This window comes from Protopterus annectens, chromosome 8.part0, assembly GCF_019279795.1.
Source record: "Protopterus annectens isolate FY-2018-M chromosome 8.part0, PAN1.0, whole genome shotgun sequence".
Classification (NCBI taxonomy): domain Eukaryota; kingdom Metazoa; phylum Chordata; order Ceratodontiformes; family Protopteridae; genus Protopterus; species Protopterus annectens.
The window spans coordinates 1,985,332,996-1,985,345,701 of NC_056741.1; the positions used below are offsets into that span (position 1 = coordinate 1,985,332,996).

Here is a 12,706-nt window from a genome sequence, read left to right on the forward strand (position 1 = left end):
GCGAGGGGAGGAAAAAAATACTTAATTTAACTCTAAATAAAACTATCAAAGAGGGATACCTAAACTTTCACACAAATATGCACAAAAAACTTCAAAAATTCTGAATTAACAGATGTAAAACTAGCACTTAGCTGAGAGCTATAGATACCAATCCAGTCACCAGCGCGGCAAACGAGATCTGAGGTCATGAGGGTAGAGCAGGGCATTATGGGTGAGGGGAGGAGCTGAGAGCTTGGATCCATAGCTGGAAAACCATGCCGGTTCGGATCCGATATCGGATCCATAACCCACAGGTTGCAGACAAATGAATATCCTACTTCAGATCAAAAGCTATGCTGTTCTTCAGAACAGCTAGACAAACCTGACAGACATGCCTATTTTAGTATTTGTGCAACCCACAAACTTTATCATGTCACTTACTGGAAGTAATTTATTAATAGTTATGTACTTACCATAACTTGGTATCTGTGTTATCCGTAGTCACCATTCATCACGTATGCATCTTGGATCCAATATCGGATCTGAACCGGCAACATTTAGACAACAGCTTAACTCAAGCTCCTCCCCTCCCATAATGCTCTGCTGCCCTCTAACCCTTCAGATCAAGTTTGCCCTGGAGAAAGAAGACAGACAGTAGACCTGCCACCAGACAAGATCCAGCTAAATTCCTGCCAGTCCCTTGGGAAAGGGGAAAGGGGAAAGGAGGGTGGGATTGTGATGAATGGCGACTATGGATAACATAGATACCACGTTATGGTAAGTACGTAACTATTAATCTGATGTTATCCTAGTCACCATTTATGACGTATGGGTCAGAGTCCCCAGCTATCCAACATTCTCAGGTGGCCTCATGGAAGGACATGCCGAAGAACTGTGGAGCCAAAGGAAGCCCTTCCCCTAGAAACTAGGTTAATCTTGTAATTAGAAATAAAGGTATGAGGGGAAGACCAAGTTGCTGCTGCACAAATGTCATCCAAGGATTGATGAGCTGAGAATGCAGCAGAACTAGCCACTGACATGGTAGAATGGGCCCTAACTGGTCCAGGCAAAGGAGTACCACAAGAGGAGTAGATATAATTAATGCACTGGGAAATCCAATGGGAAATGGTAACTTTAGAAACAGCTTGCCCCCCTTCCTGTTAACTGAGGAGGCCACAAACAATTGGTCTGAAAGACGAAAAGACTTAGTTCCGTGCAAATAAAAACGAAGCTGTCAATGAACATCTAAGGTATGCAAAACATATTCCCCCTTGTTAGTATAACTGGGAAAGAACATTGGAAGTTGGATAGACTGAGTGAGGTTCGCTTCAGTGGCCACTTTTGGCATAAAGGAAGGACTGGGTCTCAGGGCCACTCTATCTTTGTGGAATATCAAATAAGGAGACTCGATGGTAAGAGCCTGCAACTCTAATACTCTTTTCACTGAATTTATTGCCACCAAAAGGGCAGTCTTCCAAGAAAGAAATCTGAGGTTACTGGATGTGGCAGGTTCAAACAGAGCCCGAGTTAGAGACTGCAGCACCACAGCAAGATCCCACGGTGGAGAAGGATCCTTGACTGGGGGACACAATAGAAATACACCTTTCAAGAAAGCCTTGCATAGGTGAGAAGAGAAAGTAGATTCTTCATTACGGTGAAAATTAGAAATAGCTGCCATTTGGTTTTTAATTGTAGAGAAACATGCGCACTCTTGAAAGAGGGAAGCCAGGAAAAGAAGGATGTCTGAAATAGAGGCTGAAAATGGATCCAAATTCCGACCTTTAGCCCAGACAGAGAATCTCTTCCATTTACTTCTGTAAACTCTCTTGGTAGAAGATTTCCTAGAAGCAAGGATAATATCCTTCACAGGGTTGCAAGCCTGGACTTACCAAGAATCACTGGAATTGGACAAACCAAGCTGTCTAATGGAGGGTCTGCAGATTTGGAAGTGGAAGGAGAGACGGATGAGAAATTAGATCTGGAACTGTATTGAGCACCCAAGGGGGGATGGCTCAGATGAGACCATAGAAGAGAGAACTACACTTGCCGTGGCCAGAAGGGGGCAATGAGGATTAACTGCATCCTCAGATGTCCTGCTTTCTGAATAACTCTCAGAATGCAAGAAACAAGCAGAGAGGACCTCACTCAAGGTAAAGCTGCTGAACAAAGTCAAATCAAATGTAAAAAAAACCCAGCTACCAGACGACATTGCCCACTCCCAGACCCTAATGGCCTCATGACAAAGCAGATAAGAATGTGTGCCCCCTTGTTTATTTATGTATCACACAATGGCCATGTTATCTGTGTGCACTGCTATTGTCTCCAGAGGGAGGCACTCCTGAAAGGCTTGCAACATAAGGAGGACTGCTCTCATCTCCAGAACACCGATGTGCAGTTTGGTCTCTGACTGGGACCATGTCTCTTGGAAAGTCTTCCCCAGGAAGTGCCCCCCCCCCTAGAAGGGAAGTGTCTGTGGTCAACGTGGCCATCGGAGCGGGGGAGAAAACAACCTGCCCACTAGGAGGTCTGGAGACTGCATCCACCACGACAGATGTCAGCAAATTGGGGTGAGCCATACAGGAACTGACAGAGGATGAGAAAGAGCAGACCACTGAACTGCCAGGGTTGGCTGCTGAACTCTCAAGTAGTACCTGGCTAGAGGAACCAAATAAATGGCCACTGCAATGGACCCTAAGACTCTCAGAATGAGAGATACTGGAGGACGAGTTTGCTTCAGAAGAGATTGCACGCAAGACCGGATAAGAAGCACGCGTTGGAGGGGAAGAGCTGCAATCTCCAAGACAGTGTCCAACTGAGTGCCAATGAACTCCAGATGTTGAGATGGGATCAGAGAAGATTTGGCAAGTTTCACTGCGATTCCGAGTTGATCGAAAAGACAAAAGAAACTATGTAGTCTCCAGCAGCTGATGCTGTGTGGGAGCTGTGAAGAGGCAATCGTCGAGGTAGGAAAACACCTGGAATCCCTGCAGCCTGAGATGAGCTGCAACCACTGCTATACACTTGGTGAACAAGCATGTTAAACAAGATCTGAGGGGTTAAATGGCAGCAGAGCATTATGGGAGGGGAGGAGCTTGAGCTAAGCTGTTGTCTAAGTGTTGCCAGTTCAGATCCGATGTCTGATCCAAAACCCATACATGATGAATGGTGACTAGGATAACATCAGATGGCATACTTACATCCAAGGTTGTCTTTCCCAAAGTATGCTGACAAGAATATTATGCAATTTCACCAAACCTTGGGAACTCTACTCTCCAAAAATTATCTCAAAGCTGCTTCAAAACTGAAAACTGCACAGAAAGATCTCATTTCACAATTTCTGCATGGTGGCACACCTATCATAACACCACTCCAGCACAACAGTTTGCATGATAAGGTGTATAACAGCATAGGCATGCACCACTGGCATGAGATCTTCAACAAGCTCTCATTCACATAACTTTGTTTTTGGCCACAGATGTGGGAGTCACTCATATTTTCAAGAAGGCTGAGTTGGATAACGATACTCTAGATAACTACAAACCCATACCTTATCTGTCTTCAATTAGTAAGCCCCCTGAAAAGATGGCTTATGTGCAGCAGTTAAAGGTCTTCTCTTTATAAAAATGAGACTTATGATCCACTCCAGTCTGGTCACAGTTCAAGGAATGGTACTGAGACTGCCCTTATTACAGTTGTTAATGAGCTCCTTCTGGCGAGAGGTCAGTAATGTTATTCCATCTTAGTCCTTCTAGATCTCCCCATAGCATCTGACATGGCGGGCCATGAAACTGTATTACATCAATTTAACCGTTTCTGTGGCATCTCAGGTGTTAATGTCAGTTGTATGACTCTTACCTCACTGGAAGTATTCAGCAGGTAGTGTCTGGAGTCATTTCCTCCTCCCCCTAACCCCAGACTTCTAAGGTTCCACAAGGGTTCAATATTGGGTCCATAATATTTAATGTGCATATGGAGACATTACTCAAAGTAAAGGTCTTAATTTCTTGTCTTACACTGATGGTACACAACTTTACCTCTCCTTCCCTCGAGACTCTGCAGCAGCTCTAAATTAACTTGTCTCAGACCTGGAATGCATCTATAAATGTTTCATGATCGATACAGGCAAGATGACTGATAGGATCATTCATGCCAACATGCATAACTCTTAGAACCCCAGTTTTGGTACCCCATATCATTTACAGTGGTGACAGATTGCAGGATTCCATTTTAGGTCCATTACTGTTTACTGTGTACAGTACATGCTTCCAGTTGTTATTGATATTTAAATCAGAGATCCTAATTCTCATTCTTATCTGATGATACACAACTTTACCTCTCCCTCCCTTCAAGATGCTAAGTAAACTTGCCTCTGACCTGGAATGCATCCAGAAATACATGATCAATAACTCTCAAGCTCAATATCATCAAGATTATCGCTATGAACATTAATGCCACTGTGTACAACTCAATCTCCAGTTTTGGCACCCTGCATCATCTACTGTGGTGACAGGCTACAAGGTTCCATCTTAAGCAAATGCATGGTAAACAGTAATGACCTAATTTGCAGATATTATTCAAAGTAGAGATTAACTTCCACCCATAAGCTTCTGATAACACAAATTTACCTCCAGTTCCCTCAGGAATCTATAGTGGCACTAAAAAACTTGCCTCAGACCTGGAATGCATCCCACGTGGATGATCGATAATCATCTCAAGCTGAATAATAACAAAATGACTGCTATGACCACTCATGTCATGTCACAATATGTAGCTGTTTGGCTCCAATTTTTGTCCTAATATCATCTGTAGTCTTTGACAATCCACCTACCTTTGGGGACCAGTTTCAGCGGTCATCAAATCATCCTGCTATTCTTTGAAGAACATTTCTTTGATTAAGCACCTTATTCCAACAGCTGATTTGCCTATGGTGGTTTACACCTTGTCTCATTGTGCTTGGACTGTTGCAGTGCCATTAACCTACTGATGCTGAGCCTGACTGATTCCAAGTGGTGCAGAACTCTGTTGCATGACCACTAACCAGGGTGTCTAGATACCATTACATTATACCAGTTCTCCAGACATAGCACTGGCTGTCCATTTAGTCTCTCGTTGCCTGAAAAAACTACTTTGGTTTACTTTGCCCTACACAACTTGGATCCCATTTACTTTAAAGAACTTCTCAGCTGGTATTGACCTGGGTCCGCTCTTCACAAGGACTGCTTCAAGTTCACAGGGTCTGTCTCAATACCTCAGGGGTTCGCTCCTTTATCAGGGACCCTATTTGTATAATCTCATGCCCAACTACATTACATCTACCCTTATGCTTGATGGTTTCAAGCACTCACTCAAAACATATTTCTGTGACCTACATTTATAAACCAAACTGTTTGGCGGTTTGTTCATGTTTTGTATCTATAATACATTCCTTCTGTATCAGTGCTTAGGTTTAAGCACTTGTTGAACTTGAATCCTTACTCCCAAGCATTATGTTGCAATGCAGTGTCAGCACTAGAAACAGAATCCAAGAACCTGCTGGGGGAACAGGGCTCAGACTTTGGCATCAAAGGCAAGTATGCAACCTGCTGGACCACTAACACTGGATTAAGGCTATGAGCTGTGAAGAAGCTGCTTCCAGTAGTCAAGAGTTTGATTCTCTCAGCCTCCATTTGCCTACTGGGTGGCACTGACCAAGTCACTTAACCAGTGTTCCATGGCATTTGTGAAAATGGGTTATGCATGGCTTTCTAAAAAGGTAGTGTAATTTCTTTATTAACTTCATCTCTAGCTGCAGCAAAGCCATGAGAGATTACTAAGGTAGAACTATCCAAGCTAATCAAAGCTGCACCTGGGGCCTTGTTATTAGCACCTAGAAACACAACTTCCACATCCTTAAGTGTAGTTGTAGCCTTTGGAATTGGAAGATGCTGTCATGAAGAAAAATGTCTGCCTGACTCTTAATATCATCATACCAGCTTGCATGCTTGAGCAATACCATATCCTTTATTTTATGCCACCACATAAGCACCTAGTAAGAGGACATGAAGACGGTGTTAAGCTCATTTAACGCATAACCCAATAAAACCCAGTCCTGCACTTAAGAGGGACCTGTTCAGGTAATTTTATATAAACTATATATCTATCCTTCAGGTTGCATTTCAAATCACAGATCATTAATTACAATTCAGCAAAACCTGACCCAGCAAACAACCGTCAGGTGGGGAGAGAAGAAGGAAGCTGGTGAGTAGAACTTCTCCACATCTGTGTCTAAAAAACAAATAGTTGACTGCAAGCAATGATTTTGCTTTGAAATCCTCTGACTCAAGGGTGAACTGTACTTGCTAAAGTTGTTAATTAAGAACTGGATTTCTGTTGCAAACAATAGGTAATCCTGTCTATTACACCTAGTTTACCCTGTTTGTTAAAATAAAACCATTTTTCTATTGACTCCTGTAAATAAACCTATTATACCTTTTAAGAAACTGTTACTGGTTTATTACCATAAATACAATTAAATGCTACACATTAGTTTGCATATACATACATACATACACATTTATGTTTTGATAACTACAGAGGTGAACTGTCTTGAGACCCTTTTCAGTCAAAATCCATGACAATGGCAGACAAAATTTGACCTTAACAGCAATACAAAGATTCCTACATATATTCCACCTGGAAGAAAAAAACAGTCTACTTAACTGTCTACAAGAAATCTTTCTATAAATGTGCAACCAATGGATCTAGTGAATACAAACTTAAAACACTTTACAGCAAAGCATATCTTATAAATATACAAAATTTCACTGCATTTTAATAAGATAGATAGCATCACTTTATCTGAAAGCAAATAACTGAATATGAAGCATCAGCAGTATAAATTCATCCACTTATTTCCCATGTGTAAAAGAAAGAAATAGAAAACAAAAACTGCATTACTTTTCAAGTTCCAACTGTGTTTTTAGTTTTTTCTTTGCACCTGTGGTTAGTGATTCAAACTTGTCCAAATCTTCTTCAGTTAGGCTCAGAAACTGTTAAAAATGAAAATAAACACAAACAAATAAATCATATCAAGAACAAGGAATCATGGCATTTCAACCAAACCTGCATATGTAACTTAACACACATTACAGAACAAGTTTACAAAGAAATGCATAAGCCTTTCCAAAGTACCACTCAGGAAAGATTACTTCAATCTATATTTAGAGATCCAGCTTAAGCAGCTCAGATCTGCAACTGCACTGCACACACTGAAGTTATCAGTCAATGCAGCAAAAATACTTTCCTTCATCTTAACCTTTTTTCTTCAGTACACACAAGTTAACTTGGCCAGTTTGTTCACACTGCTCCAGTGAAGCAGCAACAAGAAAAAATATGCTCAACAATTAAATACCAAAGTGTTCAGCAAGAGCCCCCCTCTCCATAACATTTACTGTACAAGGACTCTACTACACCTGTTTAAATCAGAATGTTAATTTATATACTTCACAGTAAAATATAACCACGTGTTAATACATTCTGACTTGTACTGAAAATTCCTACAAGACTGCTTAAACATGAAGAAATGAAAGCAGCGACTCTGTCTTATCTACACGTTGCTGAAAAAATGGTTGAAAGGCTTTATTTTGAAAAATTAATGTTGCGGTGAGTTTCACTGCAACGTGTTGTAGGAGCCTGCAGAGCACTTTGAATGTCTTTTTTTTACCCCCTTTCCTCCTCTGTGGTGCAGCCGTGGAGTTGGTGTACATTCTATATGGGGATGTGGAGGCTGAGCCTCGCCTCACATGGGAAGTGAACACTGCTTGCTCCCCCAGCAAAAAAAAAAAAAAAGGTGCTTTATAGGTTTTTTGAATCTCTGTTTTTGGTATTTGATTTTTGGTCTTTTTTTTTTTTTTATCCCAAATCACAGGTGATTTTCTCATACACGTAAACCCAATTGACTCCAAACGATTTATTCAACTGGTAACTGCAAAGATGATGAGAGAAGAAAATAAAAAGAAGATAATCCAAAATGTAAGGGAGTGGAAGTTAATCAACATGGATCTGGGCAGTAAGATGCAGAAAGTGAAAATGTTTTTGGTCTTGTTTCTACATGTTGACCAAACATATTTTCATCAACTGGAGGATAAATTATGGCAAGAAACAATAAAGAGCTCTATAACTTTATTTGGAAAAACAGGCCTGGATTTAAGTGGGATATGATGATTTTAGACATGTTAGCAAGTAGTAGCATAATTTAAAGGGGTACTTTAAGGCTATACAATTAAAGCTATTTTTTATTTTACATGTGTCTACTTACAAATGTAGAATGACCCAAATGTTGAAGTCCACAGTGTCAAACAGAATATGTCAACATTGCAAATGTCGACACTCTACTATGCATGTGCCAAGCATCAGCCTTGGCACTTGCAAAAATAAAAGCAAACAAAAAATACCTAATGCATCATTTTTTGTAGAGAGGCAAGCCTCCTGTAGCCCACAACATCCCTTTCTAATTACATATACTAATACAGCGATCGCACAATATCAGGGAAAGGGCATGTTCCAAACACCTGTCAATCATCTGTTTAGTCGATCAAATTTTGTCAACTGAACATATGTCATCCAAAGCAGTGTTGATAAAATTCATTGCAGTGTTGCACACACATCTATATTTATCTACAAAAAAGTAGAAAGAAAAAAAACAAGATGGAATAATAAGAGACACATGGGGACTACCAGAAATAGCAAGAAAAGTGCTTTACTGGAAACAGGAGTTGGGAGAGAATAAATACAACCAGGTAGAAGGTACAGTTGTGCAAAATCTTCCCATTACAGTAGATCTCCTTCTCTTCAGTGTTGCAGTATTCTTCACCTTAGGGATCTCCTGCTAAGGACAGCCCAATATCCATCTAGTATACCAAAGCCTTCAGCTCTTACAGGTGCAGTACATCAATGTATGCTCTGCACACACGATGTAGGGCATAAAGGTGATGTATGGACACAGACATTGAGAATTGAAAAAGCCCCAGGAGAAACAGAATACCCTCAGGGACAAGGAGGAACATATGTATCCAGAAGGAAAAGTAAACGAGGAAAAATGGGGAATGGGCCCCTTGCAGGACGGAAACAAGAAGATACGGCAAAAGGCAGAACAGAGGGGGAATGAGGGAGTGAATACTGCAACAACGAGAAGGACATCAACTGTTATGGTAAGATTTTACACAATTGTACTACTTCCTTCCATATCACTGTTGGAGTATTTTTCAACTTGGGTACAGTACAACAGCTCAAAAGGAAGCCTGGGAAGAAGGAGGCACAGAGGAACCCTCCACAAATCCATGTAAAATAGCCCTTACAAAACCTGCTCTGACCCTGGAAATAACATCCAAACTTGTAATGTTTAGTGAAAGTAAGAACAGATGACTAAGTACTGGCTTCAAGGACAGAAATTGTATCCATACCCTTGAAAAAGGCACAGAGGAGGAAACAGCCCAAGCAGAATGTGCCTTTACACACGGGAGAGACATGAGTCATGAAAAGAAAAGCAGAAGGAAATGGCTTTAGAAATCCAGGAGGAGATGGTTTGCTTGGAAACAGCCAAACCCAAAGTCCTGGAATGAAAGGAAACAAAAAGCTGCTCAAATTTGCGAATAACTTTACTTTTGTCTAAATAATATCTGAGCTGTCAAGCTATGCAAATCCAAGGTGTGAAAAACCTTCTTGCTGACAGACTGCAGAGAAGAAAAAAAGGAATTTAGATGAAAAGAGTGATTAACAGACAACTCAATGATCATCTTGAGCATGAAAGGAGGATTAGTATAAAAACAAAAGGGAAGTATAGCCATGAGAGCCTGGAGTTCAGACACTCTCCTGGCTGAAGTAAGAGCCAAACCAAAAGAACAGTCTTCAGAGTGCAATGTTGTAAGGAGGGTGAAAAAGCAGACTCAAAAGGAGCCTGGATCAATTTTTCAAGTACAAAACTGAGGTCCCACGAAGATGGAACAGGCTTCCTAGGAGGCCTGATATGAAGGACATCTTTAAGGAATTGCTTGACCCGAAAACTAGAGGCCAGAGGAGGAATCAAAAGCAGACAAGAAGAAATTGCTGACAAGTGAGCTTTAAATGAAGAATATGCTATCCCAACATGAAGCAGATCATACAAATAAGAAATAACCAGAAGAACCTGGTTTTGTCCTGATAGCAAGACAAGGAAGATAGCAAGAGAGACTCCAGACAAAATATTTTCCATTCTGACATGCATGATTTTCTCGCAGTGGGCTTCCTGGCCTCCTGCAGGACTCAAAGCATGTCCTCAAATAAGAGGTGCCTAAAAGTGATCAAAACCTTATCACTCCTCAGGTGGATAGTAAATGTCTGAGGTGTGACAGGCAAGGAAGAGGTGGCTGGGAACATAGTTTTTGGGAGTGTAATAAGCTGGCAGACTAGGGATTCCCTGTGGACTGCTCTGTCGCAGATACTGGGTGAGAAAATTGGATTGACTGGGAGATGATTTTTTGAGCTATGACACAGAATTGGAATTGCCTAGACACAGTAAAGCCTTGCTGAGTCTAATTATGGTAGCTGCCAAAAAATCAATTACTAGAAAATGGAAATCATAGTCTAGACCAACTTTACTAGAAGTAGTGAATTTAGTAACAGAAGTAAAACAACTGGAATTGGGGTCTTTAGAAAAGGGAAGGCGCAAACTACACAGGAAAAAATGGGAATTGTGGAAACAATATATGCAGATAAGGAATGAGGTTTAAGAGGCAGGATTTGAATGAGCCATATAATGCTCAACTGACAATGACTGGAAAGATTATAAATGATGTATATTGTTTGCAACTACAGTTGTTTCAATAATGTTTGTGATGTATAATGTTTGCAACTAAAGTGGTGTCATTTTGTTTTTCATTTATATAAATTTAAGATTGCCTATCATATCTGAAAATGTACTAAAGATGTTTGTTGGGAAAAACATATACACACAGTAAGAGAATTCCACTGTCTGTGAAGAATGTACATTAATTTGCCAGGGAACATCCAAGAAGGCTTGACTTGGCAGGTATTTTGAACTGTGATGTGACTAAGTGGATGAAGAAAGTGCACACCAAACACTATATGATGAGTGCTGGGACGCACACAATACAAATGAAGTATTCATAACTTTGTGGGTTTTTTTTATCTCTGTACATTTAAAGCTTTTTAGGAAGGTGCAATTAAAGTTTTTTTTTTCATCTTTTTGTACAAAAAAAAAATCACAGACACTGTCATCTGAAGAGTGGACAGGTGAGGATGGATAAGAAACCCATTGTTTTCTGTGAGAAGATCCACCCAGGAGGTAATCTGTGGTGATTGACCCTGGCCATGTGAGAAAGAATGGGGAACCAATGGTGCCTGGGACAAAAGGAAGTCACTAGCAAGATTCTGGGAGAGTCCTGCCTGATCCTGTGCAGAACTCATGCTAACAGAAAAGGGGGGTGTACAAAAACATCCTCTTCCAAGGAAAAGACTGTTTAGAGGGCAGGTGAAAAGAACTAGCCGAGGAATTCTTCACCAATGGACAATGTTCAGGAACACAGCTCTGTGAAGCATCCATTCGTGAGCTTGTGTGCTGGACCTCCTCGGCAGTTTGCACTAGATTGTGCTCTGAGGGAATGTAACCCCCATGAAGAATCACTTGATGTGGGACAGCTAGATCCCAGACCTAAAGAGCCAGTCTGCAAAGCAGATTGGACCTTGTGCCCCCCTGCTTGTTGACATACATCACTGTGGTATTGCCTTTGAAAACTTTGAGGGGTCCGGGATGAAAAGCTTGCAGAACCAGAAGCACAGCCCACATCTCTTTTATGTTGATATGGTCTCACCTCTGATGAGGAGGCCAGAGACTGTGAACCTTTAGGGGGCCACAGGATGCACACCACCTCATCTGGGGGGTGTCAGTAAAGTGCTCTTGAGTAGGACCTTGAGCATTATACGGAAGACCCGGGTTTAGAGAAAGTTGATAAATCCACCAATGAAGCTTGAACTTTGGACAAGGAAGGAAAGGCACTGGAAACTTCATGCGGTGGTAAAGTTGAAGCCACACCAGTCTGAGGTACCACTGAAGTCTCCTCATATGCAGTCTAGCAAGAGGGAGCATGGGAATGGTGGAAAACTTCTATGGCCATGACAGACGCCAGAGGAAGAAGGGATGGACAAAAGGTCATCAATGATAGAGCCTTGGGGGCAGGCAAAGATGCCAACATAGAAACCATCTAAAGCCTGCAGCTGAGGTAAATATTATCCTGGGAAGGCGTCAGAACTGATTTCTGGAGGTTTACGGTGAACCTCAGACTGTCTAACAGGCAAGTAGTAAACCAGAGATCTTGAAGTAGACTGCTGGGAGAAGAAGCTTGAATAAGCAGATTATCTAGACAAGGAAAAAATATGAATACCTCGAATCCTGCAAAAATCAATGACAGGAGCGATGCATTTGGTGAATACCCTTGTGGCAGTAGAGAAGCCAAAGGGCAAAGCAGTGAACTGAAAATACAAGAGAGATACATTTAAAAAATTCCTGAAAAAGAGGATGGATAGGGATGTCAAGGTATGCATCTTTGAGATCCAGACACATCAGAAAGGCCTAAAGAAGAAAAAAAAAGGAAACTATGTCTGAAGGGATAACATCCGAAAGGAAGGAATCTTGAGAAAGGTGTTTAGCAGGGGAAGATCCAGAATTGGACTATGTGTACCATCCTTTCATGAG

At 41.2% G+C, this 12,706-nt stretch overlaps 1 protein-coding gene across 1 annotated transcript in view; it reads right to left on the reverse strand.

Annotated features, from left to right (window-relative positions):
* Window positions 1-6,561: 6,561 nt before the first annotated feature.
* ZCCHC14 (zinc finger CCHC-type containing 14) overlaps window positions 6,562-12,706 on the reverse strand; it is a 1,045,305-nt gene continuing 1,039,160 nt past the window's right edge. The window contains exon 9 of the mRNA XM_044081530.1: window positions 6,562-7,007. Within this exon, the coding sequence (XP_043937465.1) occupies window positions 6,912-7,007 (96 nt within the window). The 3' untranslated portion in view covers window positions 6,562-6,911. The remainder of the gene's footprint in view (window positions 7,008-12,706) is intronic.